This window comes from Capra hircus, chromosome 7, assembly GCF_001704415.2.
Source record: "Capra hircus breed San Clemente chromosome 7, ASM170441v1, whole genome shotgun sequence".
Taxonomy (NCBI): Eukaryota; Metazoa; Chordata; class Mammalia; order Artiodactyla; family Bovidae; genus Capra; species Capra hircus.
In genome coordinates this window covers 87436595-87462616 of record NC_030814.1, presented here as the reverse complement: position 1 = coordinate 87462616, position 26022 = coordinate 87436595, and the positions used below count along the sequence as shown (strand labels likewise).

Genomic DNA, 26022 nt, shown 5'->3' with positions numbered 1-26022 from the left:
TGATGAGGGTCAAAGAGGAGAGTGAAAAAGCTGGCTTAAAACTAAACATTCAAAACAAAAGACCATGACATCTGGTCCCATCACTTTAACACAAATAGATAGGGAAAAATTAGAAACAGTGGCAGATTTTGTTTTCTTGGGCTCCAAAATCACTGAGGAAGGTGACTGCAGCCATGAAATTAAAAATGCTTGCTCCTTGGAAGGAAAGCTATGATGAATCTAGATAGCATATTAAAAATCACTTTGGTGACAAAGGTCTGAATAGTCCAAGCTCTGGTTTTTCCAGTAGTCACGTACAGATGTGTGAGTTGGACCACACTGAGCGTCAAAGAATTGATGCTTTTCAATTGTGCTGGAGAACACTCTTAAGAGTTCCTTGGACTGCAAGGAGATAAAACCAGTCAATCCTAAAGGAAATCAACCCTGACTATTCATTGAAAGGACTGATGCTAAAGCTGAAGCTCCAATCCTTTGACTAACTGATGCAAAGAGCCAACTCATTGGAAAAGATCCTGATATGGAAAGACTGACTGGAGGAGGAGAAGGGGGTGACAGAGGATGAGATAGTTGGATGGCATCACTGATTCAACGGACATGAAACTGAACAAACTCTGGGAGATAGTGAAGGACAGGGATGCCTGGCATGCTACGGTCCATGGTGTCACAAAGAGCTGGACATGACTTAGCAACTTGAATTAACAACAATAACATTTAAAACAATTGTGTCTTATATGGTAAACACTAGTGTCCTTAAGACTTTAGAAACAGGAATTTCACCCATTAAACTCTAGAGAAACTTTTACATGTGTTCACCAGGCAACACATTCAAAAAGGCCCAAAAGAGCATTATTCATAATAGCCCCATATTGGTAACAATTCAGAATTTCAAAAGGACTATATGGATGTACATGGTGTAGTCATACAACAGAACACGTTAGAGAAGAGGAAATTAAGTTCAGCTAACTGCCTCAAGGAGTAGCCATCATGGTCAACTAAAAATTCAAAAATGCAGTACTTGGATGCAATCTCAAAAACGACAGAATGATCTCTGCTCGTTTCCAAGGCAAACTATTCAATATCACAGTAATCCAAGTCTATGCCCCAACCAGTAACGCTGAAGAAGCTGAACAGTTCTATGAAGACCTAAAAGACCTTTTAGAACTAACACCCAAAAAAGATGTCCTTTTCATTATACGGGACTGGAATACAAAAGCAGGAAGTCAAGAAACACCTGGAGTAACAGGCAGATTTGGCCTTGGAATGCGGAATGAAGCAGGGTAAAGGCTAACAGACTTTTGCCAAGAGAATACACTGGTTACAGCAAACACCCTCTTCCAACAACATAAGCAAAGACTCTACACATGGACCTAACCAGATGGTCAACACCGAAATCAGACTGATTATATTCTTTGCAGCCAAAGATGGAGAAGCTCTATACAGTCAGGAAAAACAAGACCGGGAGCTGACTGTGGCTCGGATCATGAACCCCTTATTGCCAAATTCAGACTTAAAATGAAGAAAGTAGGGTAAACCACTAGACCATTCAGGTATGACCTAAATCAAATCCCTTGTGATTACACAGTGGAAGTGAGAAATAGATTTAAGGGGCTAGATCTGATAGACAAGAGTGCCTGATGAACTATGGACGGAGGTTTGCGACATCGTACAGGAGACAGGGATCAAGACCATCCCCATGGGAAAGAAATATTAAAGACGCAAAATGGCTGTCTGGGGAGGCCTTACAGATAGCTGTGAAAAGAAGAAAAGAGAAAAGGAAAGATATAAGCATCTGAATGCAGAGTTCCAAAGAATAGCAGGAAGAGATAAGAAAGCCTTCCTCAGTGATCAGTGCAGAGAAATAGAGGAAAACAACAGAATGGGAAAGACTAGAGATCTCTTCAAGAAAATTAGAGACACCAAGGGAACATTTCATGCAAAGATGGGCTCAATAAAGGACAGAAATGGTATGGACCTAACAGAAGCAGAAAATATTAAGAAGAGGTGGCAAGAATACACAGAAGAACTGTACAAAAAAGATCTTCACAACCCAGATAATCACGATGGTCTGATCACTCATCTGGAGCCAGACATCCTGGAATGTGAAGTCAAGTGGGCCTTAGAAATCATCACTACAAACAAAGCTAGTGGAGGTGATGGAATTCCAGTTGAGCTATTTCAAATCCTGAAAGATGATGCTGTGAAGTGCTGCACTCAATATGCCAGCAAATTTGGAAAACTCAGCAGTGGCCACAGGACTGGAAAAGGTCAGTTTTCATTCCAATCCCAAAGAAAGGCAATGCCAAAGAATGCTCCAACTACCACACAATTGCACTCATCTCATATGCTAGTAAAGTAATGCTGAAAATTCTCCAAGCCAGGCTTCAACAATATGTGAACCGTGAACTTCCAGATGTTCAAGCTGGTTTTAGAAAAGGCAGAGGAACCAGACATCAAATTGCCAACATCCGCTGGATCATGGAAAAAGCAAGAGAGTTCCAGAAAAACATCTATTTCTGCTTTATTGACTATGCCAAAGCCTTTGACTGTGTGGATCACAATAAACTGTGGAAAATTCTGAAAGAGATGGGAATACCAGACCACCTGACCTGCCTCTTGAGAAACCTGTATGCAGGTCAGGGAGCAACAGTTAGAACTGGACATGGAACAACAGACTGGTTCCAAATAGGAAAAGGAGTACAGCAAGGCTGTATATTGTCACCCTGCTTATTTAACTTCTACGCAGAGTACATCATGAGAAACGCTGGACTGGAAGAGACAGAAGCTGGAATCAAGATTGCCAGGAGAAATATCAGTAACCTCAGATATGCAGATGACACCACCCTTATGGCAGAAAGTGAAGAGCTAAAAAGCCTCTTGATGAAAGTGAAAGAGGAGAGTGAAAAGTTGGCTTAAAGCTCAACATTCAGAAAACGAAGATCATGGCATCCGGTCCCATCACTTCTTGGCAAATAGATGGGGAAACAGTGGAAACTGTCAGACTTTATATTTTTGGGCTCCAAAATCACTGCAGATGGTGACTGCAGCCATGAAATTAAAAGACACTTACTCCTTGGAAGGAAAGTTATGACCAACGTAGATAGCATGTTCAAAAGTAGAGACATTACTTTGCCAACAAAGGTCCGTCTAGTCAAGGCTATGGTTTTTCCAGTGGTCATGTATAGATGTGAGAGTTGGACTGTGAAGAAAGCTGGGCGCTGAAGAATTGATGCTTTTGAACTGTGGTGTTGGAGAAGACTCTTGAGAGTCCCTTGGACTGCAAGGAGATCCAACCAGTCCATTCTAAAGGAGATCAGTCCTGGGTGTTCTTTGGAAGGACAAATGCTAAAGCTGAAACTCCAATACTTTGGCTACCTGATGTGAAGAGTTGACTCATTGGAAAAGACTCTGAGGTTGGGAGGGATTGGGGGCAGGAGCAGAAGCGGATGACAGAGGATGAGATGGCTGGATGGCATTACCGACTCGATGGACGTGAGTTTGCGTGAACTCCTGGAGTTGGCAATGGACAGGGAGGCCTCGTGTGCTGCAATTCATGGGGTCACAAAGAGTCGGACACGACTGAGCGACTGAACTGAACTGAACGATCTCAATACAGATTAGTCTTTTAAATTTAATATTGAATTAAAGAAGAAAACACAATTATATCCAGTGCAACACCACTCATTTAAAGTTAAAACAGGTAAACCAACTATAGTGTTCAGGGCACACACAAATGGTAAAATCATAAAACACAGTAAGGAAATGATTTCCATAAGAAGCAGGGCAGCAGCTCCTCCAAGTGTTGGAGAAGAGATATAAATGAGAATGTTAGGGTCCTTCCAGGGGTGTTGGCAATGCTCCACTTTCTGACTTGGGTTGATTCATAATACAATTGTTTTATAACTGTTTATTATATAGTACATTTATAAGTAAAAGAAACTTTTAAATTATTTTTTGGTATGATAATGTTACTGTGCTTATGTTAAACAACAGTCATTACCTCAGAGATAAAAACTATAGATATTTATAGGTAAGATGAAATAATGCTTGGAATTTGACTTCAAAATATAAACAAGGCAAAGCAGATGCACTGATCAGATAAGAACGGATGTTGCTGAAGCTGAGTGCATGAGGTTGAGTATACCACCGTCTACTTTTGAATTATTATTTTTGCTGATGTCACTTTTTAAGAAATGATAAATGGCAGCAACCTCATGGCTTGCTAAGGAATAGCTTGCTTTACTTTCTTGTATATATCAAAAAACTCCAACTGAAATTAAATCAAGAGCAGCTTAATAAAAGCATTAAAGAAAACAATTTCCTTTCTGACATCAACAAACATAAAGGCCTTCTAGTTTCTAAGAAAAATGGCCTTCTGCTACCATGTTCCTCCCGCCTCTCACCCGCCAGCACCCCTGCACTTCTCCAGCTGGCATCCACATGGAATGCTAGGGACACGAACTGAGCACTTCCTGACCGTGCTCTCGGCACAAAACGGGACAGGGGCACCTCATGCCAAGAGCCTTTCTGGTTTGTCCTCAAAGTTTATGTACACAAATCCACACTTTCCCCACAGGTATATGAAAGGACACAGGGAGTACCACCCACCGTATCTGAGAGCAGCTTACTGTCTCTAGGAGGAAATCAGAAGCTGCTCCTCAGACAGGACAGGCAGTTCCAGTGAGTAAGATAATCTTGCTTCATTTCCAGGTTTAGCAGATGGTTAAGACATTTGAATCAGTCCTCTGCACTCCCTTTCTACAACATAGGAACATTTTTTTATTTTTCTCCTGATAAGGGTGATTTTTAATTTTCATTTACATAACTTCATCTGTTAAATGGTTTGAGAGGACTAGAGTTACATGTGAATTTTTTAGTTGAACAAATTAAGAGCATGCATATGTGCATTTTCAGAAAAGGGAAAAATGACACCATATCAATCAAATTCACACCTCATTTAGGGTGTTTGGGAATGTGATTCCTGAAAAAGGAAGTTCTACATGAATCATGCCATCTGGGGTCATCATCGCACAGTATTGATGGAGACGCATCACACTTGAGCAAACAGTCTTGCCTGGCATAAATCCTCTGGAATTCCAGAGTGCCCTTACTGAGAGCTTCCTCTAGCCACCTTTCATTGAACTATTACTGGCTCTTCCTCTAGGTCTAAGGTCTGCAAGCAGCCTCTGTCTACTGACCCACCCCATCTTCCTCCAACTCTTCACCTATGTCCCTTGAAGAAACCTCAGACTCTAATACACAGAGAACAGTGTCCTTCATTTTTTTTTTAATGGCAGTAACCACTTCATCACTTACATTCACAACCCCTACTATTATGGATTAGAACTGCACATCAAAATAACAATAAAGGTGGAAGTAAGAAAAGTTACTGCAGGAAATAAGCAATCTTATTTCAGAACATGCTAGGCACACGACTGAGGACGGCAGCCGAGGACTCCCTGGCTGGCAGCGCAGGAGGAGCAGGTAACGCGCTGCTGCAGGACGCAGCACGGTCAAGCAGCGCTGCCTCTCCGTCTGGGCACACAGGAACAAACCACTGAGAAAAGCACACGCGCTCCGCTTAAAGAACAAAGCCATCCAATGATTTCCCATTTCCAAAGTGTAAAAACCAGTCTTTCCGTGGCCTGGAAGGCCATACATGACGTGGCCCTTCACTATCTCGGACCTCACTTCCCACCACTGCGGCCTTGGCTCACAGCCGCTCCGCCCTCTTTGATATTCCTCTTATACCTACAACCCTTGCGCTTCCAGAACTCTCGTACTCTCAAGTCCCTCAGACTGAAACGCGCTTCCCTACCTACCTGTGTGCCTCAAATCTTAGCTTAAATACCATTTCATCAAAGAGGTCTTTCCTGTACACTCTTAATCCCTCCCCCATTTCCCCTTCTCTACCTTTTTTTCTGCTTTCTTTTCCCACAGAACATTTACCATCACCTGACATCACAGACACTTATCGATTCACTGAATATCTCCTCCACTAGAATGACAGTGAATTAAGTCATAAGGTCTGTTTTGCCCACTGTTATTTCACCAGAACCTGGCTTGCTGGAAAAGTATCGGTGTTAATATATGACGACTGGCATAGGTGTCTAAATAACACATTTCAGAGATAAACACCACTACAAAACATCAGTACCGTGTGGGGAAACACTATATAGGGAAAGCATATAATGTGAATAGAAAGGGGGGAGATTGTAAATCAGTATTTATTGTTTCTGAGGATAACTCAGAAGTTTATTACCTTAACCATGGTGATGGCAGCATGTGTGTACATACATTCACACTCAGATAGAATACAGTAATTGCGCACAGTTTTTCGGCTATACCAACTATAACTCCAAAAAAAGCTGGTGAAAAAGTCCACTAGCATTTTAAAGCACAATAAGAAGTAGGTGAAAAATTCACTAAAGTCCTGTAAACAGCTGACAGATCTTGTTTTTTAAAAAGATTAAGGTGCAAAGCAGCAACCATTTAAAGATTCCTACCTTAGCATATACGTAGCAGCAACAACCGCAGCATTTACACTACGCCAATTTTAAAGGTTTAGATGGCTCAAAAAAATGGGACTCTATTTTATGCTGTACTATACTGTGCTAAAACTAAAGAGTAGGAAGGGAAAGTATGATTCTTATGCTACTACTCAGAAAAATGCATTCCAAGTTCTTCGCAATACTGAGTTGTTCCTTTTCCACACATGGAATGCGCAAGAGCAGGGGTGGTAACGGAGTGGGAGAGTCGGCGCATAGCACTCGATTTTGGTACAGACTTTAGGAAGCTTTAGAGATGACCAAGCAGCTTCCCAATAAGGCACTCTTGATACTGTCGACTAGAGCTGCAAGGTATGCTTTTGTAGGCTCTAAGCACACACAAAATTATTAACGCACCCATTTTTTTCCTAATGCCAACAAGCCAGCTGTTTTTCCACTACAGTAACCATGTGGCCCCGTGAAGTGTTGTCATTTTTCTCAGCGAGTCAAAAATGTGGAATGTTTCAAACAATTACATATTATTAAACAATAACACAAGACAGACATGTTATATGTGCACAGAAACACTCAAACTGCAAACACTTTGTGTATCAGAAAATGTATTTCTAATGTCCTGTACTTACAATTCTAAAGTCTCATGCGCCCACTCTTTAAAATTCCCAATCTGTACCTTTCTAGTTTGAGTATACCTCTAAAACAGAATGTTATACGCATTATGAATGCTGGCAATAAACAAATCAACCTTAAACAATATGGAAACAGAACTTGTGGTTTCCTGTCTGACATGTAAGGGGCTTAGAAGATGTCGTGCCAATCCACACAATCAAAAAGCTGAACTGAAAATCAACAATTCTCAGGTCCTTTAGAAAACTGAGATCACAGAACCAACCGCTGCCTCCAGAACTGGAGAGACAGGCCTGCACAGAAAACCACCAGGGTCTAGAGTGGAAACCTCCAGGTCATGCAGAACCAGCACAGGACAGCCAAAGACTGTCTGAGGAGCTGCTGGGTGAGGAATGCGGGCAGCTGGAGCCGTTAGGAGGGCCTGTCTCAGGAGAGCCCCCAAGCTCCTGCGAGTTTCACCACCAGGAACTCGACCGTGTTCTCAAAGTGAATGCCAGAGAAAACTCTCCTTCTCCTTCAGCCAAGTGGAGGGGAAGGCAGACATTTTAAAATAAGCTACAACACTATACGCTGGTTCAGTGCGCTTGGTTCTGCTGTTATCTGAACAGAGACAGGCCTACCTTCCCCGTCTCCTCTAAAAGGGTATTTTTTCTATGCAGAGAGTACTGTGATGAGAGCTATGCCACTGAAACAGATCAGATCCAACCTCTATCCTGCCACAGTCTAACTCTTTTAGATAAGATGATTTTCTTCTCTGACTACATTTTTCATGCTGGCTAGCTACAGTTAAAGAATGTGTCACAGCTATCCAGGCACTTGACTGGGAGTCTCTGAAGTTGGGGCTGGAAACGGAATGTGTGGCCTCTTTCTGGGGGAGAGAGGGAAGCATTCACAGAATGTGAGCGCTGGGAGGGGCCTTGGAGGGAATCTGTGGTAGGCAGCCTGTGAAGTTGGTCCCAACGATCCCCGTCTCCTGGAATCCATGCCTCTGTCTACTCCCTTCCCTTGGGTGTGACTAGATTTAGCAAGTTAATTCTACAGGCCAGAGTACAGCAAAAAGTGGTGGCAAGTCACAAAGATTCTGACGTCTACCATGCCTGCCCTCTTCCTCACGCTAGCGGAAGCCAGTCACCACGCTGTGAGCTGTTCTGTGGCGAGACCTGCTGCTGCTGCTGCTAAGTCACTTCAGTCGCGTCCGACTCTGTGCGACCCCCCAGACGGCAGCCCACCAGGCTCCCCCGTCCCTGGGATTCTCCAGGCAAGAGTACTGGAGTGGGTTGCCATCGCCTTCTCCGATGGCGAGACCAGTGGGCGACAAACTGAGGGAGGCCTCCAGCCAACAAGGAACCGAGGCCCTTATTCCAACCGAGACTCTTGTCAGGATTCAGAGAGGAACTAAACCCTGCCAACCGGAGAAGGCAATGGCACCCCACTCCAGTGTTCTTGCCTGGAGAATCCCAGGGACGGCGGAGCCTGGTGGGCTGCCGTCTATGGGGTCACACAGAGTCAGACAAGACTGAAGTGACTTAGCAGTAGCAGCAGCAAACCCTGCCAATAACTGCTCAGTAACCTAGAAAGCAGGTCCACTTGGCACTGAACCCTGAGGTAATTATGGCCTCAGCTGACACCCTGTCACCTCAAAGATACCTTAAGTCAGGGGACTTGGCTGCACACTGCCTGGATTCCTGACCCACAGAATCTGCGAAATAATGAAAGTCTGTTTCAAACCACCATAGTTTAGATTAACTTGCATCATCTTAGTTATGGACAAGGAACTAGCAACCCACTCCAGTACTCTTGCCTGGGAAATCCCATGGACAGAGGAGCCTGGCAGGCTGCAGTTCATGGGGCAGCGAAGAGTCAGATAAGACTCAGCGACTAACACCAACTAAGTGAATCTGTGAGGTAGTAAGTCTGTTTTAAGCCACTACGGTTTAGGCTAACTTGCATCATCTTAGGTAGCTAACACTTCACCCAATCCAATCTCCATATTCTCAGTGAACTAAAGGCGATCAGGGGAGGTTTGACACTTCGCCTGAACTCTGACTCAGCCCACACCTAAAAACCACACCTAGACCACTGCCACACACAGGCCCTAGGTAGGGTTCTCACAGCAACTTACAATCGTTGCTGCTGTTCAGTCACTTCAGTCGTGTCCGACTCTTCACAGCCCCACGGACTGTAGTCCACCAAGCTCCTCTGTCCATGGGAACTCTTCCAGGCAAGAATACTAGAGGGAGGTGCCATTCCTTCTTCAGGGGACCTTCCGGGACCAAACCCACGTCTCTTGCATGGGCAGGCAGGTTCTTTAGCACTGAGCCACCAGGGAAGCGTAATATGTAACACCCGTCTAAACCTATTTTGCCAGCTCCTAATTGACTGGGGTTGTATCAGAAACTAACCAGCCTTGGGGAAGGGAAACATCCAACTGCAGCCTCCTCCAGCCTGTCTCAACTAAGGAGTGAAAAAACAAAACTGAGAAGCTCTTGTGTAGGTCACAGTACAGGGGCACAGGCTCACTAAAAGACTGAGACCTAACCAGAGCAGTGTCACGCTTCCCCGTCTCCAACACCTCACCAGTACATCAACAACACTCCTGTGTGAAAATGCAGGGAAATACGACCGAAAGCGCTGGACCTCTCAGACCTTCCTTAGAGAGAAGTCCTAGGGAAACCTAAGACAACAGGGCACAAAGCAAGGACACCACAGAAAATGTTATCCTGGGACACCTACAACTACGGCAAAGAATAAGCAAAGCCTAATCCCCCGCAGATAAATATAAAAACCTGTTTCCCTCAGTTTCTTTCACTCAGCATATTATCACAAACGACTTTCAACAAAAATTACAAGGCATAGTAAAAACAGTACAGTGACAGGATTCAAGCATTCTAAAATCTTTCAGAACTGCTGAAAATGCAACCATTGGTAATATAAGTCATAAATGATAAATTATGTACAATAACAAATGCACAGGTAAACGTGGTTACTGGAATAAATATTCATTTTATGCTTAAGTAAATTTGAACCTTTCTCATTAAAAGTCAGGAGAAGCAAGAACGTTCTACCATCATTGACACTATTCAATATTATATTGGAGGTCTAAGCAATGCAGAAAGATTTCAATAGGGAAAAAAGTTTACATATGAGAATTAAGACAGACAAAGTGTCACTATATAGAGAAATTTAAGAAATATAAAGTGCTCACTATAGTATCTGGATAAAAAATTGGTGTATAAAATTAACTGCTTACAAAATAGTAAAAAAAAAAAAGCCACTAGGAAATGTAATAGCAAAACAATTTCATTCAGAATAGCAAGGAAAATTCATTTTAAAAAATCTATAAAAAACTGAGCAAGAAATATGCAGAACTTACATGATGAAAAATTTAACTTACTAAAAGAATATGAAAAGGTCTGTACAAATGAAGATGTATGCTATGCTTCTCAATGGAATTACTCAAAATTTGAAAGGTGTCAATTCTCATCCAATTACATCTAGATTCAATGCAAGTCTAAAGTAAACACCTAAATGATTTAAAAGATGCATGATATATCTCATTCAAAGAAAAAAAATACAAAACATAACACAGCAAAAACCCATGTCATAACAATCCAGCTTAAAAATAAGACATATCAAGATAGTTTAAAAAGAAGAGCTACGTACTAAGTAACAGCAGCAGGCACAATGGCACAGCTGTAAACATATGTAACCAAAAGAACAGAACAGGCTTTAAGAGTAGCCTCTTTAAATGTATGAAAATGTAGTGTATAATAATGGTGACATTTCATATCTCTAATAAAAAGACTGGCTATTTAATAAACTGTTTTTAGATAGCTGACTTAACATGAAAGAATAGTCAGACCCCTACCTCATCCCACACAAAGCAACTCTCCATACTTCATGGACCAAAGAACTAAATGTAAAAAACAGTATTACGAAAGTAGTAAAAGGGAAGATGGTGGAATCTGCATCCCCACCACCACTGTACAGGCATTATCTTTCTGCTGTATCTATTCTGGAACTCTGGAGTCTCTTTAAGGCTGGCAACTTCCGGGGAAAACTTGAAAGGTAAATTGCAGCTAGTTTTAGTCGGCGTCAGCTCTCAGCAAAGGAGCAGAGCAGGGCTCCCCTCCTCCTATAGCTGAGGTCTCTGCAGAGCTTGCACACCACCTCTGGGGAGCCAGGGTGGGCAAAAAGGAGCCTGGCCTCCCAACATCTCCGCTTCTGATCGCAGAGGACCAGACCAGCAGATGGGCCGCCACTGCTGGTGCTCAACTCCGCAACTGCTGCAAGACCCTCATCCTCTAGCTGCAGTGACTTCCAGAGGGTTTAAAAAGCCAGTGCCCTTTCTTCTCCTCCCTGCCCTCACTTTTTCATATTTTCCCTTTTCCAGAGCCAGACATTAAAGACTAGGACATTCAAAAACAATCGCATATACAAGGAAAATTAAAAAGTGACTGTGTATGTATGACCAGGGAAAGGCTCAGAAAAGATTTGAAGAGACCTTAAGATTACACCTCATTCTTCCTTTCACATTGTTACAAATGTTAAGCCAAGCAGAATACAATAGAAATTCATTTATTCAGCCAGTCAGCCAGCAAACCAGCTAGCATGTATGACCACATTCTCCAAGGCATCAGATGCGATCCTGAAGACACAGGGTAAACATGGTCAGAGCCCCTAAAGAAGAGACCAAGGTGGTTACTGTGCAAGAAGTTCCATCCTAGCACAGGAAAATGAACTAAAGGAGCTGCTGGAAATATTGCTGAGGGATGTTCCCCTACGTCAGGAAAAGGCTAGGGAAGATTTCACAGAGTTGACATTCGACACAGGTATCTTAAAAGATGAAGAGGACACCGGAGGGGGAGGAAGAATTTTGGTAGAGGTGACAAAATGCACAGGTCAGAAGGGACAAAAGTGAGGCAGGTACCAAGAAATGGCCAGCGAAGACAACTTACTGTCCACTCAGGGCAAAAAAACTGGAACCTACGTCTACAGAGAAATAAGGGTAACGGCATCTTCCCCCGAGAACTGCTGTGAGGAAGAGGAGACGGTCAGTCCTGGCTCGCCGTCTTCCAGCCACTGATCTCCGAAGCCGACTCGGCTGTTCTGCCGCAGGGTGTCTCCCTCCCCTCCCACGGGTCCACCAGAAGGTGGTCTACAACTTCTCAATCACACACGGTAGTCTAGCACAGTTCTTCACACATAGCATTTACTCAAAAGCAAACTTACTTTTTTCTTTCTTTAACCAGATGTTTATGATTTCACTGACAGGCCTTGGAACTGCCCTGCAATCACTACTGGGATCCTGGTTTTAACCTCAGAATCGACAGTACGCATAACAAGTACCCCACCCAATTTGTATGTATATCACTTCATACTTACGGGTTGAGGCTGTTCTGCGATACAGCAGTTGAAACACAACCAGAATTCACTCATGCTGATAGTCCAAGTTATAAACGAGCACCAATGAGGTTTCCAAATCTCAACTCGGGAAGCTTCACAAAGCACGTTTCTCAATGTGATCAACGTCCAATGATGCCAAAATAATTATTACTTCTCTGTGCTTGTTCCTGGAAGTCAAGTATCTTTTACAGTCAGTCTAATAAAGAAAAGGTCAGATTATTTCCTTTCTTTGTTTCTGGTTCTACAGAGACTTGTTTCTGAACCACCAGGAAAAGTATAAAAATTGTTGTCTTGACTCAGGGCCTCAACAGGTGGTCTAGAAAAAGAAAAAAGAAGGAAAGAAAACAAGTTACTTTACTTATCCTTAGAAGCTTATTTCTTAAATCTCTTATAAAATTAAAAATATTTCAAAAAAACTAAACACTGAAAAAAAATCAAGACTTTGATAAGTCACTCAACAAAAAAATATTTAAGTACTGAGTGTTGTGTATTAGTAACATAGGAACTCAAAGGAAACAGTAATCCTTGCCTTCACAGAGCATTCTGTTTTGTGGCTATAAAAGCTTTTCCCAAAGCCATGACTCTAAACCAGGAAGACATAAATGACTGCTGTTTTTATATTTGCATAGAAGATCTTCAGTGAAGATTAATGCATACACGTTCAATGGCACAAACGTAGGCCGTAACAAGGCATGAATTTGGGACCCTCATTCTACACAGTCCAGAGGACGTGCCTTATATTATAGGAAAATGACACATTAAGTTTTAAGCATATGTTCAGAGACGATAAGAAGGAAGAAAACATACGCTATCACCACACTTAAAACTCAGAAACTGGAATGCATTTTCAAGGAGAGAGGAACTTTTCTCACCTCTCCCAATCTCTGAAACAAAGAAGTAGCAGTCTTGCAACTGACTCTGTCCAATGAAGCGAGTAAATACTATCAAGGTTTATAAGCTCAAAAGAAAAGTGCGTGTATTTCCGCAGCAAGAGTATTAGAGCAAAGGGTTGTACTTACAACATCATCAACATTATTTCAGCTATTATTTACTTGACAAGCTTAATTCCACCCTGAATCAAAGATCTTGGCCATTAAAAAATTACTGTGAAATCTCTTTTAACCAATTCTATGAAAACAAACATGCCTTTGTTTGACACCGAAATTCTTTATGCTCACCATTGCTATTGTAGCACATGCAAACACTGAATTACTCTAATGTTTCAACTCTACTGGATTTGAAATCTGAAGTTTTAAAATCTATTATATGATTTATTTTATCATCATATTTTCTCATCTACATACATACAATGCCAGGCAACACCCTTTTTTTACTTATAATTTATCTTTGCCAGAAACCACTGTCAAATTAATTTCACAATGGAAGGTGTTTTATTTTCTTCACCTTTTAACTAAGTAAATGTTCCTTCTGTTTAACACTTAAAATTAATCAATGGCTTCCCTATTTAGAAATCCACATTTCCACAAATTTGAATTTCCTTCCCAGAGTAAAGCTATTCCTTATTTTGAAAATTTTAAAATACACATTTTCCCACTACATATACTACTCTGAAAGTGATATTCACAACAATTCTTAATGTTTAGTTGAAGAATGACTGCTTAAAGTATAAGAATTTGTATTGCTAGAGATAAGACATAAAAGATACTTAAATGTATCACCTAGAAAACAGATAGGATGAAATATATTTTCAAACCAAGGGGATGTTTGCAGCTCCACAGGTTTTTATTTGTTAAGTAAACATTTTAGTCTAAAAATGTTTCAAACACGCCTTGGAATATCATACCAATATACTTTCCATCTTCTTGCTTTTCTAAACAAAAGTTCTTTTTAGAATTTTTTACAAATGTGTATATTCTTAAAACACATTTATACATAACACTTTTAGAGAAGTACTGAATTTGTCACAAAAATTTCCAGACACTAATAATAAATATACTCATAGTTACTTTCACTTCCTGAGCTCAGTGTTGCTTAAATCACATCCACACTGAAAACCTTACTTTTAATACCTTAAGATAACAAAAGACGTGTCACTTCGCAACATCAACAACTAAACTTGGCTTTAAACACAACTCAGCAGATTCCACACATAAATTAGGGGTCATACTGGACTACAGCACCAGAGCATTTCACAAACCATAGTTTCATTAGACACAAGGTTTCAGAAAAGCTTATGTGAACTGTCAGGCTAGTTAGTGATTTGCAGAGCTTCCTTGCATTAAAAGCTCAGTCTGTTGACTTTCAGAGACTGGTGTTGAGCAAAAAAAGTATAGAAGTAAGCAGTATGCTCCGGCGAAAATATAACCTCCTCAGCCCCTTCCCCTTGTCCTCCCTTTCCACACCTAAATCAAATGCTGCAGATATAAGCTTCATACTTGTGTCAACAGTGTCACTGCTGACAATTTAAAGAATTTATATCCCAACATCCTACACACAAATCAATAAAACAAAACTTCTTAGGTCAACTTCCAAAGAAACAGTAAGGCCATGACTCGGAAAAATAAAAACAAGGCAATGAGGCATACTTCTAACCAAATAATTTCTTTTCCTTTTTTTGTGAAATACTTTGACTCAGTTGAGGTACAGAGCATGCTTAGTTTGTGTGAAACAGAATTGGATAAAATTTAGAATTCAGACTTTGAAATAAAATAACGGTGGCGATTGTTAAAGCTATCTTAATTTTTCACAATGTTAGCCTGAGGAACTGACAAACTCTGTTAGTTATAAAAATGGAATACTACACTGCCAATGTCACAGGTCTGAAATGAGGGCTAAATTAGGATGTACGTAAGGGTAGTGCATATATTACAAAGAGTTACACTGATATAAGATGCTCTTACTTGTTATGAAAATTAAAATAGCAAACAGTACAATGACGTAACAAAAAGAATGTGTAACAGTCGTGAATTTTTAGCAAACAACCTGAAAGTATACATTCCCCACCACACCAAAAAAAAAAAAAGAATAAAAAATTTTTTAAAGAACTGACACAATCTACAGAGTGGGAAAAAATATTTGCAAACAATGCAACCCACAAGGCCTTAGTTTCCAAAATGTACTAACAGTTCATACAACTCAACAACAACAAAAACAGATTAATCAAAAAATGGGCAGAAGACTCAAGAGACATTTCTCCAAAGAAGAAACACAGGCACAGGAAATAAGTGCATGAAAAGATGCCTGACACTGCTATCATTAGAGAAATGCACACCAGAACTACAGTGAAGCACCAACTCACACCAGTCAGAATGGCCACCATCAAGAAGGCTACCAACTTTGGAGAGGGTATGGAGAAAAGGCAACCCTCCTCCACTGTAGGAAGGATGCAAATTAGCACAGCCACTATGGAAAACGGGCTTCCCTGGTGGCTCAGACGGTAAAGTGTCTGCCTGCAATGTGGGAGACCCAGGTTCCATTCCTGGGTTGGGAAGGTCCCCTGGAGAAGGAAACGGAAATGCACTCCAGCACTCTTGCCTGGAAAATCCCATGGACGGAGGAGCCTGATAGGCTACAGTCCATGGGGTCGCAGAGAGTTGGACCCGACTGAGCGACTTCACTTTCACTTTCCTACGGAAAACAGTATGGAAGTTCCTCAGAAAACTAAAAATAGAATTACCATATAATCTAGCAATCCCACTCCTGCACATATACCTGAAAAAACTATAATTCAAAAAGACACACGCACTCCCATCTCTACAGCAGCACTATTTCCAATAGCCAAGACATGAAAACAACCAAAATTTCATCGAGAGATGAGTGCGTAAAGATGACGTGGTGCATACATACAATGGAATACTACAGACACAGAAAAGAACAAAATCATGCCAAATGCAGCAACACGGACACAACGAGATCATCACACTACGTGAAGTAAGTCAAAAAGAGAAATACTGTATGCTATCGCTTCTATGTGGAACCGAAAACACTGTACGAACGAACGTATCTATGTCGCAAGACTCAGACACAAAGAGGCTTGTGGCTGCCAGAGGGATGGGGGCTGGGGAGGACTGGACTGGGACTTTAGAGTTAGTAGACGCAAACTATTACACATAGAAAGGATAAACAACAAGGCCCTACTGTACAGCGCAGGAACTATACATCCTAAATAACCACAATGGAGACTAATATAAAGAAGAATATGTAACTGCGTATAACTGAGTCCCTTAGCTGTACAGCAGAGACTGACACAATACTGTAAATCACCTATACCTCAATAGAAAACTGGAAGAAAAATGAACTGTACTTCATTCATACAAAAGAATACTACAATAAGTGGTAGCTTCATCTAACACACTGGTCAATTCTCACTGCCATGTTACTGAGGACAAAATAATGCACATGGAAAGACCTCATGTATATGAATTTCAAAACACAAGTTCAAAAAGAAAACTTCAACTAAACTATTTTGTGTAGAGATGCATAAGGAAGTGTAAAAAGGAAAGCTAGGAAATTACAATGCAAGTCAGGAAAGTGGCTATCTCTACGGCCGAGGGCAGGAATTAAGAATAGGAAGAATGCACAAGGGCTCTTGGAATGCTGATAACATTCTACCTCTTGATCTAGGTGGTAGTTACTCAAGTACTTGCTTTATAATTTTGTGTTAAATGTACATTTATGGTCCATGCAATCTTCTACATATATCTTTAAATAAAAATTTAAATATGTAGGTAAAAGAAGAAAGTACTAACAATTTTAAGTTGTTGGGAGTCATGGAAATGCAAAAAAAATATATATATATATCAAATAAAAATGAACATCCTTACTAGAGACTCTGAAGGACCTGGTAAAATTTGGGATGTTTGGGTGGGGAGAGGGGTAGTAAGATCTGAAATTCTACCAGATGCCAAAGAGGTCTCCAACAGAAATGCAGAACCTACTAACCCATGACCAAGTCTGAGTTCTTAGTAAAGCTATATCATAGCTTCACCAGCACTGAATCTGTCTCAATCTAGTTAAAATCATTCTTTGGATAGTGACTCGTGGTACAAAGTTCTTCCAGCAGCGGTGGGGGGTGGGGGGTGGGGGGTGGGGGGTGGGGGGCAGGGGGGAACATTCTGAAAAGAACTTTCAAACTATGCATTTATCACAGACCTACTATTCTGTGGCTAAAGTTCAAAATTACGCCACTGTTCCCTGAACTCAGTTATAAAAGGCACACTTTTGGGGGCATATGCAACTACTGAAGTAAGGTTAGTTTTTCTTCTTAGAATGACTGATTAAAGTTTATTCTTTCCCATTGTTTCATGTAAATATAATCACATAGTATTAAAAAAAATCTGGCTTTTTTCATTCTGCACGTTTCTGAGATTTTCCATGATGCCTCCACCCGCCAATTCATATAGACTTCCACTGTATAGACACAGCACAATGTAACTGCTTCTACTTGTTATTTCCAGTTTTTGGCTATTAGAAATGCCTCTATGAATTAGTATATATAAATATTCATGTGAACAGAAATTTTCATTTCTCCTGGGTAAATATTTAGAAAGAGAACTACTGAGTCATATTTTAAGAACAGTTTGAACTTTAAACTGTTTTCCAGTTTTCCAATTCGGTTATTCAGTTCAGTCGCTCAGTCGTGTCTGACTCTTTGCGACCCCATGAATCACAGCATGACAGGCCTCCCTGTCCATCACCAACTCCCGGAGTTCACTCAGACTCACGTCCATCGAGTCAGCGATGCCATCCAGCCATCTCATCCTCTGTCGTCCCCTTCTCCTCCTGCCCCCAATCCCTCCCAGCATCAGAGTCTTTTCCAATGAGTCAACTCTTCGCATGAGGTGGCCAGCTTTAGCATCATTCCTTCCAAAGAAATCCCAGGGCTGATCTCCTTGAGAATGGATTGGCTATCTTGCATTTGTACCAGCAACGTATGAGAGTTCCACTTCCTACCAACACGCTGTGTCGTTAATCTTGTTAATTTCAGTCATTCCCTGTGTATGAGGTACTATCTTGCTGTGATAGCAAGCCATTCATATATTTTCTTCTTTGGCTAGGTATAATCAGATCTTTTGCCCATTTTTTAAATTTATGTGTTTTTTCAGTTGTGCTATTTCCATATTCTAGATCTAGTCCTTTGTCTGACAGTATATTGTGAGTATTTTTTTCCTGGTCTTTGTCTTTCCGCTTTTCAAAAAACAAGAGATCTCAGACAGTTTAAGTTTATTTTTTAATAAAGTCAAGTTTATCTATTTCATCTTTTATGATCTGTGTTCTAAGAAATGTTTGCATATTCCCCCAAACAGCTTTTCTTCAGTTATTTTTTCACCCACAACTTTCATTTTTTACGTTCAGTCTATAATCCTCTTTTAGTTATTAGTGGTAGTACAAAGCAAAGGTTAATGATTCCTTTTTTTGACATGGATATACAATTGCTCCAGATCATTTCCTGATGCATCCCTTTGCCTATTGACTTGATTTGGTACCTTTTACTGAAAATCAAATAACTGTTAAGTTTGGGTCCATTTCTGGGCTGATTATTAATTACATTGACCTATTCCTATACCAGAACCAGACTGCCTTTCTGATACATGTTTGCGAATGCTAAGTCTCTTCAGTTGTGTCCGACTCTCTGCGACCCCATGGACTGTAGCCTGCCAGGCTCCGCCATTCATGGGATTCTTCAAGCAAGAATATTGGAGTTGGTTGCTCTGCCCTCCTCCAGGGAATCTTCCCAACCCAAGGGTTTGACTCAAGGACCAAACCTGTGTCTTATGCCTCCTGCGCTGGCAGGCAGGTTCTCTACCCCTAGCGCCACCTGGGAAGCCCGCTGTAGTTTTATACTACGACTGTAGTCAGACAGTGATGAATCTTCCCAAGCATTCTTTTACAAGATTACTTTGGATTGTCTAGATGCTTCACATTTCCATACACGTTTGAGGATCAGTTTGTCAATGTCTAAAATAGAAAAAATCGCCTCTGAATCTGAGAGTGCATTTTTTCCTGACATTTGGAAATTTACATTTTAACAATATTGAGTATCTAAACCATTAACACGGGGCTTCCCTGGTGGCTCAGCAGTAAAGTATCCACCAGCCAATGGGGGAGGCATGGGTTCTATCCCTAAGCTGGGAGGATCTCCTAGAGGAGGAAAGAGCAAAACTCACTCCAGCATTCTTGCCTGGAAAATTCCAGAGAGAAAGGAACCTAGCATCTGCAGTTCACAGGGCTGCAAAGGAGTCAGACACAACTCAGCAACTAAACAACAGCAGTCCGTTAACATGGCGCATCCAAAAGTCTGTGGACTGTACAGGTTTCCTATGTATTTTCCGTTGCATCACTTTTGTTTTTTGAACTTTGTTTACAGCCTTCCTCAGAAAGCTTCTCTTTTTCCTTTTTTGGCTGCACTGTGTAATTTATGGATCTTAGTTCCCTGACCAGGGACTGAATCTGGATGAAAGTGCAGAGTCCTAACCACTGGACAGCCAGGGAACTCTCCGTATGAAAGCTCGACAGTCAGAAAGTCAAAAGTTGATTTTCATGACAGATTAGGGGGTTTATCTTACTTTTGACAAATTTTCATCATGAATTGGTTTATTTTACCTTTCCCAGGATAATGAAGCTATCACCCCACATAGTTTCATTTAGGTTTACTTTTACAAATTATCTCGGACATCAATATTTTACAGGTGTAGTTAGCTAGCATTTTCAGTCTACCCAGGCTTTTCCTTTCTGACATCTTCCTTTTCCCCTTAATTAAAACTCAAGTACTTAACCTAAACATATACATATGTACGGGAGGGCTTCTTATGTTGGCTCAAACCTGACACAGTCTGCGATGTAAACAGAGAAATACACAAGAAAACTACTGTTCCCTTCTGAACGCCCACACCTCTCACCCTCATATAAGAACAAACACCACGCCCCTCTTTTCTAGCTTTAACAATAAATCCTCCTTTTCCTTTCCTGCTACGCTCCTTCTTTCCTTTTTCCAGTTTCTCTCTCTCCCTTTTCTATCTCTTCATCCATTGTCCTAAAACCGTTCATTAGCGATACAGAGTTAGAAATAACAATTCTGTGACAGAGTAGGTTCTCAGTTATTAGTTCATGGATTGAAAGCTATCTTTTCTCCTGAGTCTAGGTAGATATTTATACCCACCTCCTAATGAACATCTCTTGTGGTCGCCTTGCTAACATTATCTGTGACACTGAATTCACTGTCTTTCCCCCCACATCTGTGCCTATGTTACCTTTCTTGGTGGGTGGCATCATCATACAAGGTTTACCAAGCCAATACATACTCAAATTCTATTCGACTACCAGCAGTTCAGGGAATTAAAAATCATACTGTAAAATACTTTCTTATATTTAAGCAAATTTTTACTCTTATTCAGGGCTTCGCAGCTGGCGCAGTTGTAAAGAATCTACCTGTCAATGCAGGAAACATGGTTTCGACCTCTGGGCTGGGAAGATCCCCTGGAGAAGGAAATGGCAACCCACTCCAGTATTCTTGTCTGGAAAATCCCATGGACAGAGGAGCCTGGTGGGCTACAGTCCATGGGGTTGCAGAGAGTCAGACACGACTGAGCACATCCATATTACCTTACTCTTACTAAAAAATTAATACAAGCGCAAAGATCGTTAAAGTATTGGTGAGCAATAAGAAGCTGTTTAAAATGGCAAGCATGACATACAGCGACCAACACTTCATGGGCTTCCCTGGTGGCACAGATGGTAAAGAATCTGCTTGCGATGCGGGAGACCTGGGTCAATCCCTGGACTGGGAGGACCCCCTGGAGAAGGGAATGGCTACTCACTCCAGCATTCTTGCCTGGAGAATTCCATGGACAGAGAAGCCTAGTGGACTACAGCTATGGGGTCGCAAAAAGTAGGACACGACTGAGCAACTAGTACTTTCACCTTCACAGTCATGGCATAGGAAATGTTCTAATACAATTCTTTGGGCTTCCCAGGTGGTGCTCATGGTAAAGAACCTGCCTGCTAACGCAGGAGAAATAAGAGATATGAGCTCGATTAAGGAGGAAATGGCAACTCATTCCAGTATTCTCGCCTGGAGAATCCCATGGACAGAGCAGACTGAAAGGGCTACAGTCCACAGGGTCACAAAGAGTTGGACACGACTAAAGCGGCTTAGCACGTACCTCTCTGTTCGTAGGCATTTTTAAGTTATCAAGGGGTTTCTTCTGGTATTTATGAATAAGACGACAACTGCTAATTCTTGTTATTGACTTTTAGATAATTTAACCTGATTTTCTGTTAAAATAGATTAGAATATGTCTTTTTTAAAATCACTGCCTACCCTCAAGCACCCTTTTACTTATCAACACTGATAATTAATAGTTTTTGGTTGAATCAATAATCAATGTTTGTTACTAGAACTGCCACTGCTGAAACAAGTCATCTATTAGAATTAGCTATTTTTTCTTAAATAATCATTGTTTTTTCTGTGGTTAATAACTCCTGAGAATTTGTGTTTGCTTGGTTTTTCTATGTACATATACCAGAACTGTTCAGTCACTAAGTCATGTCCAATGCTTTTGTGACCCTAGGGACTGTAGTCCACCAGGTCCCTCTCTCTCTGGGATTTTCCAGGCAAGAATAGTGGAGTGGTTGCCATTTCCTTCAGATGGTAAAGAATCTGCCTGCAGTGCAGGAGATCCAGGTCTGATCCCTGAGTGGGGAAGATCCCCTAGAGAAGGAATGGCTACCCACTCCGGTATTCTTACCTGGAAAATCCCATGGACAGAGGGGCCTGGTAGACTATAGCTCAGCGGGGTCACAAAAGAGACACGACTGAGCAACTAACAGTTTCCACTTTCTCCCAGGGAAGATTCCTGACCCAAGGATTGACCCCGCATCTCCTGCACTGGCAAGAGGATTCTTTACCACTGAGGCACCAGGGACTGCTAAACACTTTAATTAGCTCTCCACAAGACCTGTAATTTCCAAATACCTGAACATGTGAGTAGATGCACGGAGTCAAACTTTCTTTCGATTTCGTCACGTGACTATCTAGCCTCTTGCTTCAGTCTTTACTAGCTGCTCTCCAGGCATACTTCCTTTGGTCCCCTTCCTAGGTTGATGGCCTCTTTCTGAGAAGCACCTCTTCCTTTTTTTCATCCTCCTCAGCTTATTTTGTAGAGAATCACACATTCCAGTTCACTATCTCCCTAGTGAAGGGCAGCCTGGCATGCTGCAGTCCGTGGTGTGGCAAAGAATCTGACATGACTTGGCGAGTGAACAACACATTCTAGTAGCTTCTTAAGAAAGGGTACCGGGAAGAAAAACACTTTAAACGCTTGTATTTGACATCTAATTGACTGGTTAAACACAGAATATCAAGTTAAGGATCTTTTACTCAGGATATTAAAGGCATTGTTTCACTATTAACTACTTTCAAGAGTAGCTGCTAATAAGTCTGGGGACATAATGTCTTTTCTTTTCTGGTGACATATTTCTCCCTTCTCTGGGAAGTTGAAATATTTTCTCTTTACTTTTGGAATTCTCAAGTTTTTCAGCGATGTAACTTGGTTTGGTCCTTTTCATTCATTGTGCTGGGAACTGGATGAGTTCTTTCAAACTGAAGAAAAATATTAGTAAGTATACTACATGGTTGTTGAGAGAATTACACGAAGTACTTATGCTTAGCATAGTAGTTAGCACTTTGTCGCTCAGTCGTGTCCGACTCTTTGCGACCCCATGGACTGTAGCCTACCAGGCTCCTCCCTCCATGGGATTCTCCAGGTAAGAGTACTAGAGTGGGTTGCCATTTCCTTCTCCAGGGGATCTTCCCGACCCAGGGATCAAACCCAGGTCTCCTGCATTGCAGGCAGACGCTTTAACCTCTGAGCCACCAGGGAAGCCCATGCTTAGCATAGGTAGGTGTAAATGATATTGATGATTATCAATATTTATCCACATTTACCAATTTTTAGATCACCATTTCTTCTTGCCTCCCAATTTTTCCTTTCAACTTCCTTCTTCTGCTTTAAGACTTTTTTTCCAGTAGTGTGTGCATGCTAAGTCTCTTAAGATGTGTCCACTTCTTGAGACTCTACTGTAGCCCAGCAGGCTCCTCTGTCCATCAGGTTCTCCAGACAAGAATGCTGGAACGGGTTACCAGGCCCTTCTCCAGAGGATCTCCCACCCAGGGACTGAGCCCACACCTCTCGTCTCCTGCATTGGCAGGTCGGTTCTTTACCACTAACGCCATCTGGGAAGGACATCTTTTTAAATATCTAGCTACAAGTGGTAAGCTTCTCAGTTGTCTCTCTAACACTGTGGATTTTCTTTCTCATTTTAATTTTGAAATAATTTATACAACTATTAAAACAGAACAGAAATATGTCATGTACCCTTCACTCAGTCGACACTGTTAACTCAAGATCTGTATTTTGTCCTTAGTCTGGTGTGACAGTTTAGCTAAGTACAGAATTCTTGGCTGACAGTGTTTTTCCTTCAGTCCTTTACACATGTTATTCTGACCACTACTGTTGTTGATGAGAAGTCAACTGTCAATCTAATTTACCATCCTTTAAACATAAATTTACTTTTTCGCTACGAAGGCGCTTAAGATTGTCTGCATTTGACTCCAATTTCACTGACTCTCTAGCTTCAGATTCATTTCTATATATGTATGATTCTTTTACCTGTTTCTACTGCTATTTAACTTTTGCTATTAATATTTTCCCCCAGCTAGTGACTTTCATTTCAATAATCACAATTTTAATTTCCTTCAGTGTCTGTCTTTCATTCAGACAGTTTAGACTTACAGTGTTTTTCAGATTATTCTGTTAAAGCCTAGCATTGCCTGGTTGAGGAACAACCCATGAAACACCGTACGCACTTTCTAGTGCTTAGAAACCCATAAAGTGAAGTATAAAATTCAAGTTTACATTTTTTAATTTAATTTCTCAGCTTGAGATTCTCACATCACATGTACAGTCACATTCATATTACACACTGTTATCTACATGCAAGCTCATAAAGAGTAATAATGTAGTGACTTAGAATTTAGGCTCAGATACTAGAGAGCTACATAGGAATCCTGCATTCCTCCATGCTTTGGATGAATGATCCTCGGCAGGTTACGTAACCTCCGTGTATCTCAGTTCACAATTTTATAAAATGGAGTTTTTAACTATCTGCCTTAAAGGTGTGTGTGAGGATTAAATGAATAACTTTAAACTGCTTAGAATAGTGCCTCGTATACAGCAAATTTAAAAAAACAGCATAGGTTTTCACTGTTAGCATGATCAGATCACGCTAATCAGTTCTAAAGGAAATCAACCCTGAATATTCACTGGAAGGACGTTGCTGAAGCTGAAGCTCCAATACTATGGGCACCTGATGTCAAGAGTTGACTCACTGGAAAAGACCTGATATTGGGAAAGACTTAAGGCAAAAGGAGAAGGGGGAAGGAGAGAATGAAATGGTTAGATAGCATCCCTGACTCAACGGCTATGAATCTGAGCAAACTCCAGGAGATAGTGAAGAGCAGAGGAGCCTGGAGTGCTACGGTCCATGGGGGTCACATAGAATCCCATGGCTTAGCAACTGAACAAAAAACAAATGATCATCATTGTCATCACAACTGCATCATTCTTTCTTCCCCTTCCCCCAGTGAGAGTGAAAGTCACTCAGTTGTGTCCGACTCTTTGGAGTGGGTAGCCGTTCCCTTCTCCAGGGGATCTTCCCAACCCAGGGATCAAACCCAGGTCTCCTGCATTGCAGGCAGATTCTTTACCAGCTGAGCCACAAGGGAAGCCCAAGAACACTGGAGTGGGTAGCCTATCCCTTCTCCAGCAGATCTTCCCGACCCAGGAATCAAACCAGTGTCTCCTGCACTGCAGGCAGATTCTTTACCAGCTCAGCTACCAGGGAGGCCCAGAGAACTGAGCAGAGACGAGTTTCCTTGATGCTTCTCTAGGCAAGCAGACAAAGATTTTCTAGTTCATCTATCTTTCTGAGACAAAGCAGCATGCATACAGAACTACATGAGTATGTTTATTACAATTTTATATTTAAGAGGGCAAGTATTAAGATAAATAAAGCAAAGGCGGTACTAAGGTAGTAGAGCACACAGTAAGATTAACAACAGAGGGTTTTCAGTTGATAGCTGAATAAGGAATTCTACCTTACTCTACCTATCACTTACTAAGTACAAAAAAAGTGCACTCATAATAAATTATATTTAGTAAGGTTTTTCACTTAGTGTAGAAGGCTATGTATATCAGAAGATTAAACTTGTTGAGGGGAATGCATACAATACCTACTTACTACCTGAACTGGCTGCCTTGTCTGTTTTGCAAGAGGAGGAGGGCAGTTAATTAAAGGCTTGAAGAATGAGGAGTATGTAATCCAAGCTTCCTGGTCCAGCATGGAGTACCACCCCATCCATCCCTTGGGAATGTGAAAGCTGATTAGGCACAAAGTACAATCATTTATCTGGGTGTGGAACAAGGTAAGGTTCAGACCAGGCTTTGATACGGTGTTTCAGATTCAT

At 41.3% G+C, this 26022-nt stretch overlaps 1 protein-coding gene across 7 annotated transcripts in view; it reads right to left on the bottom strand.

Annotated features, from left to right (window-relative positions):
- Positions 1-26022, bottom strand: part of CDC42SE2 (CDC42 small effector 2) — a 117829-nt gene that overhangs the window by 39986 nt on the left and 51821 nt on the right. For all 7 annotated transcript variants that reach the window (XM_018050716.1, XM_018050715.1, XM_018050714.1 and 4 more), the window contains one exon: positions 12516-12852. In XM_018050716.1, coding sequence (XP_017906205.1) covers positions 12516-12569 — 54 coding nt within the window. In that variant the 5' untranslated portion in view covers positions 12570-12852. The remainder of the gene's footprint in view (positions 1-12515; positions 12853-26022) is intronic.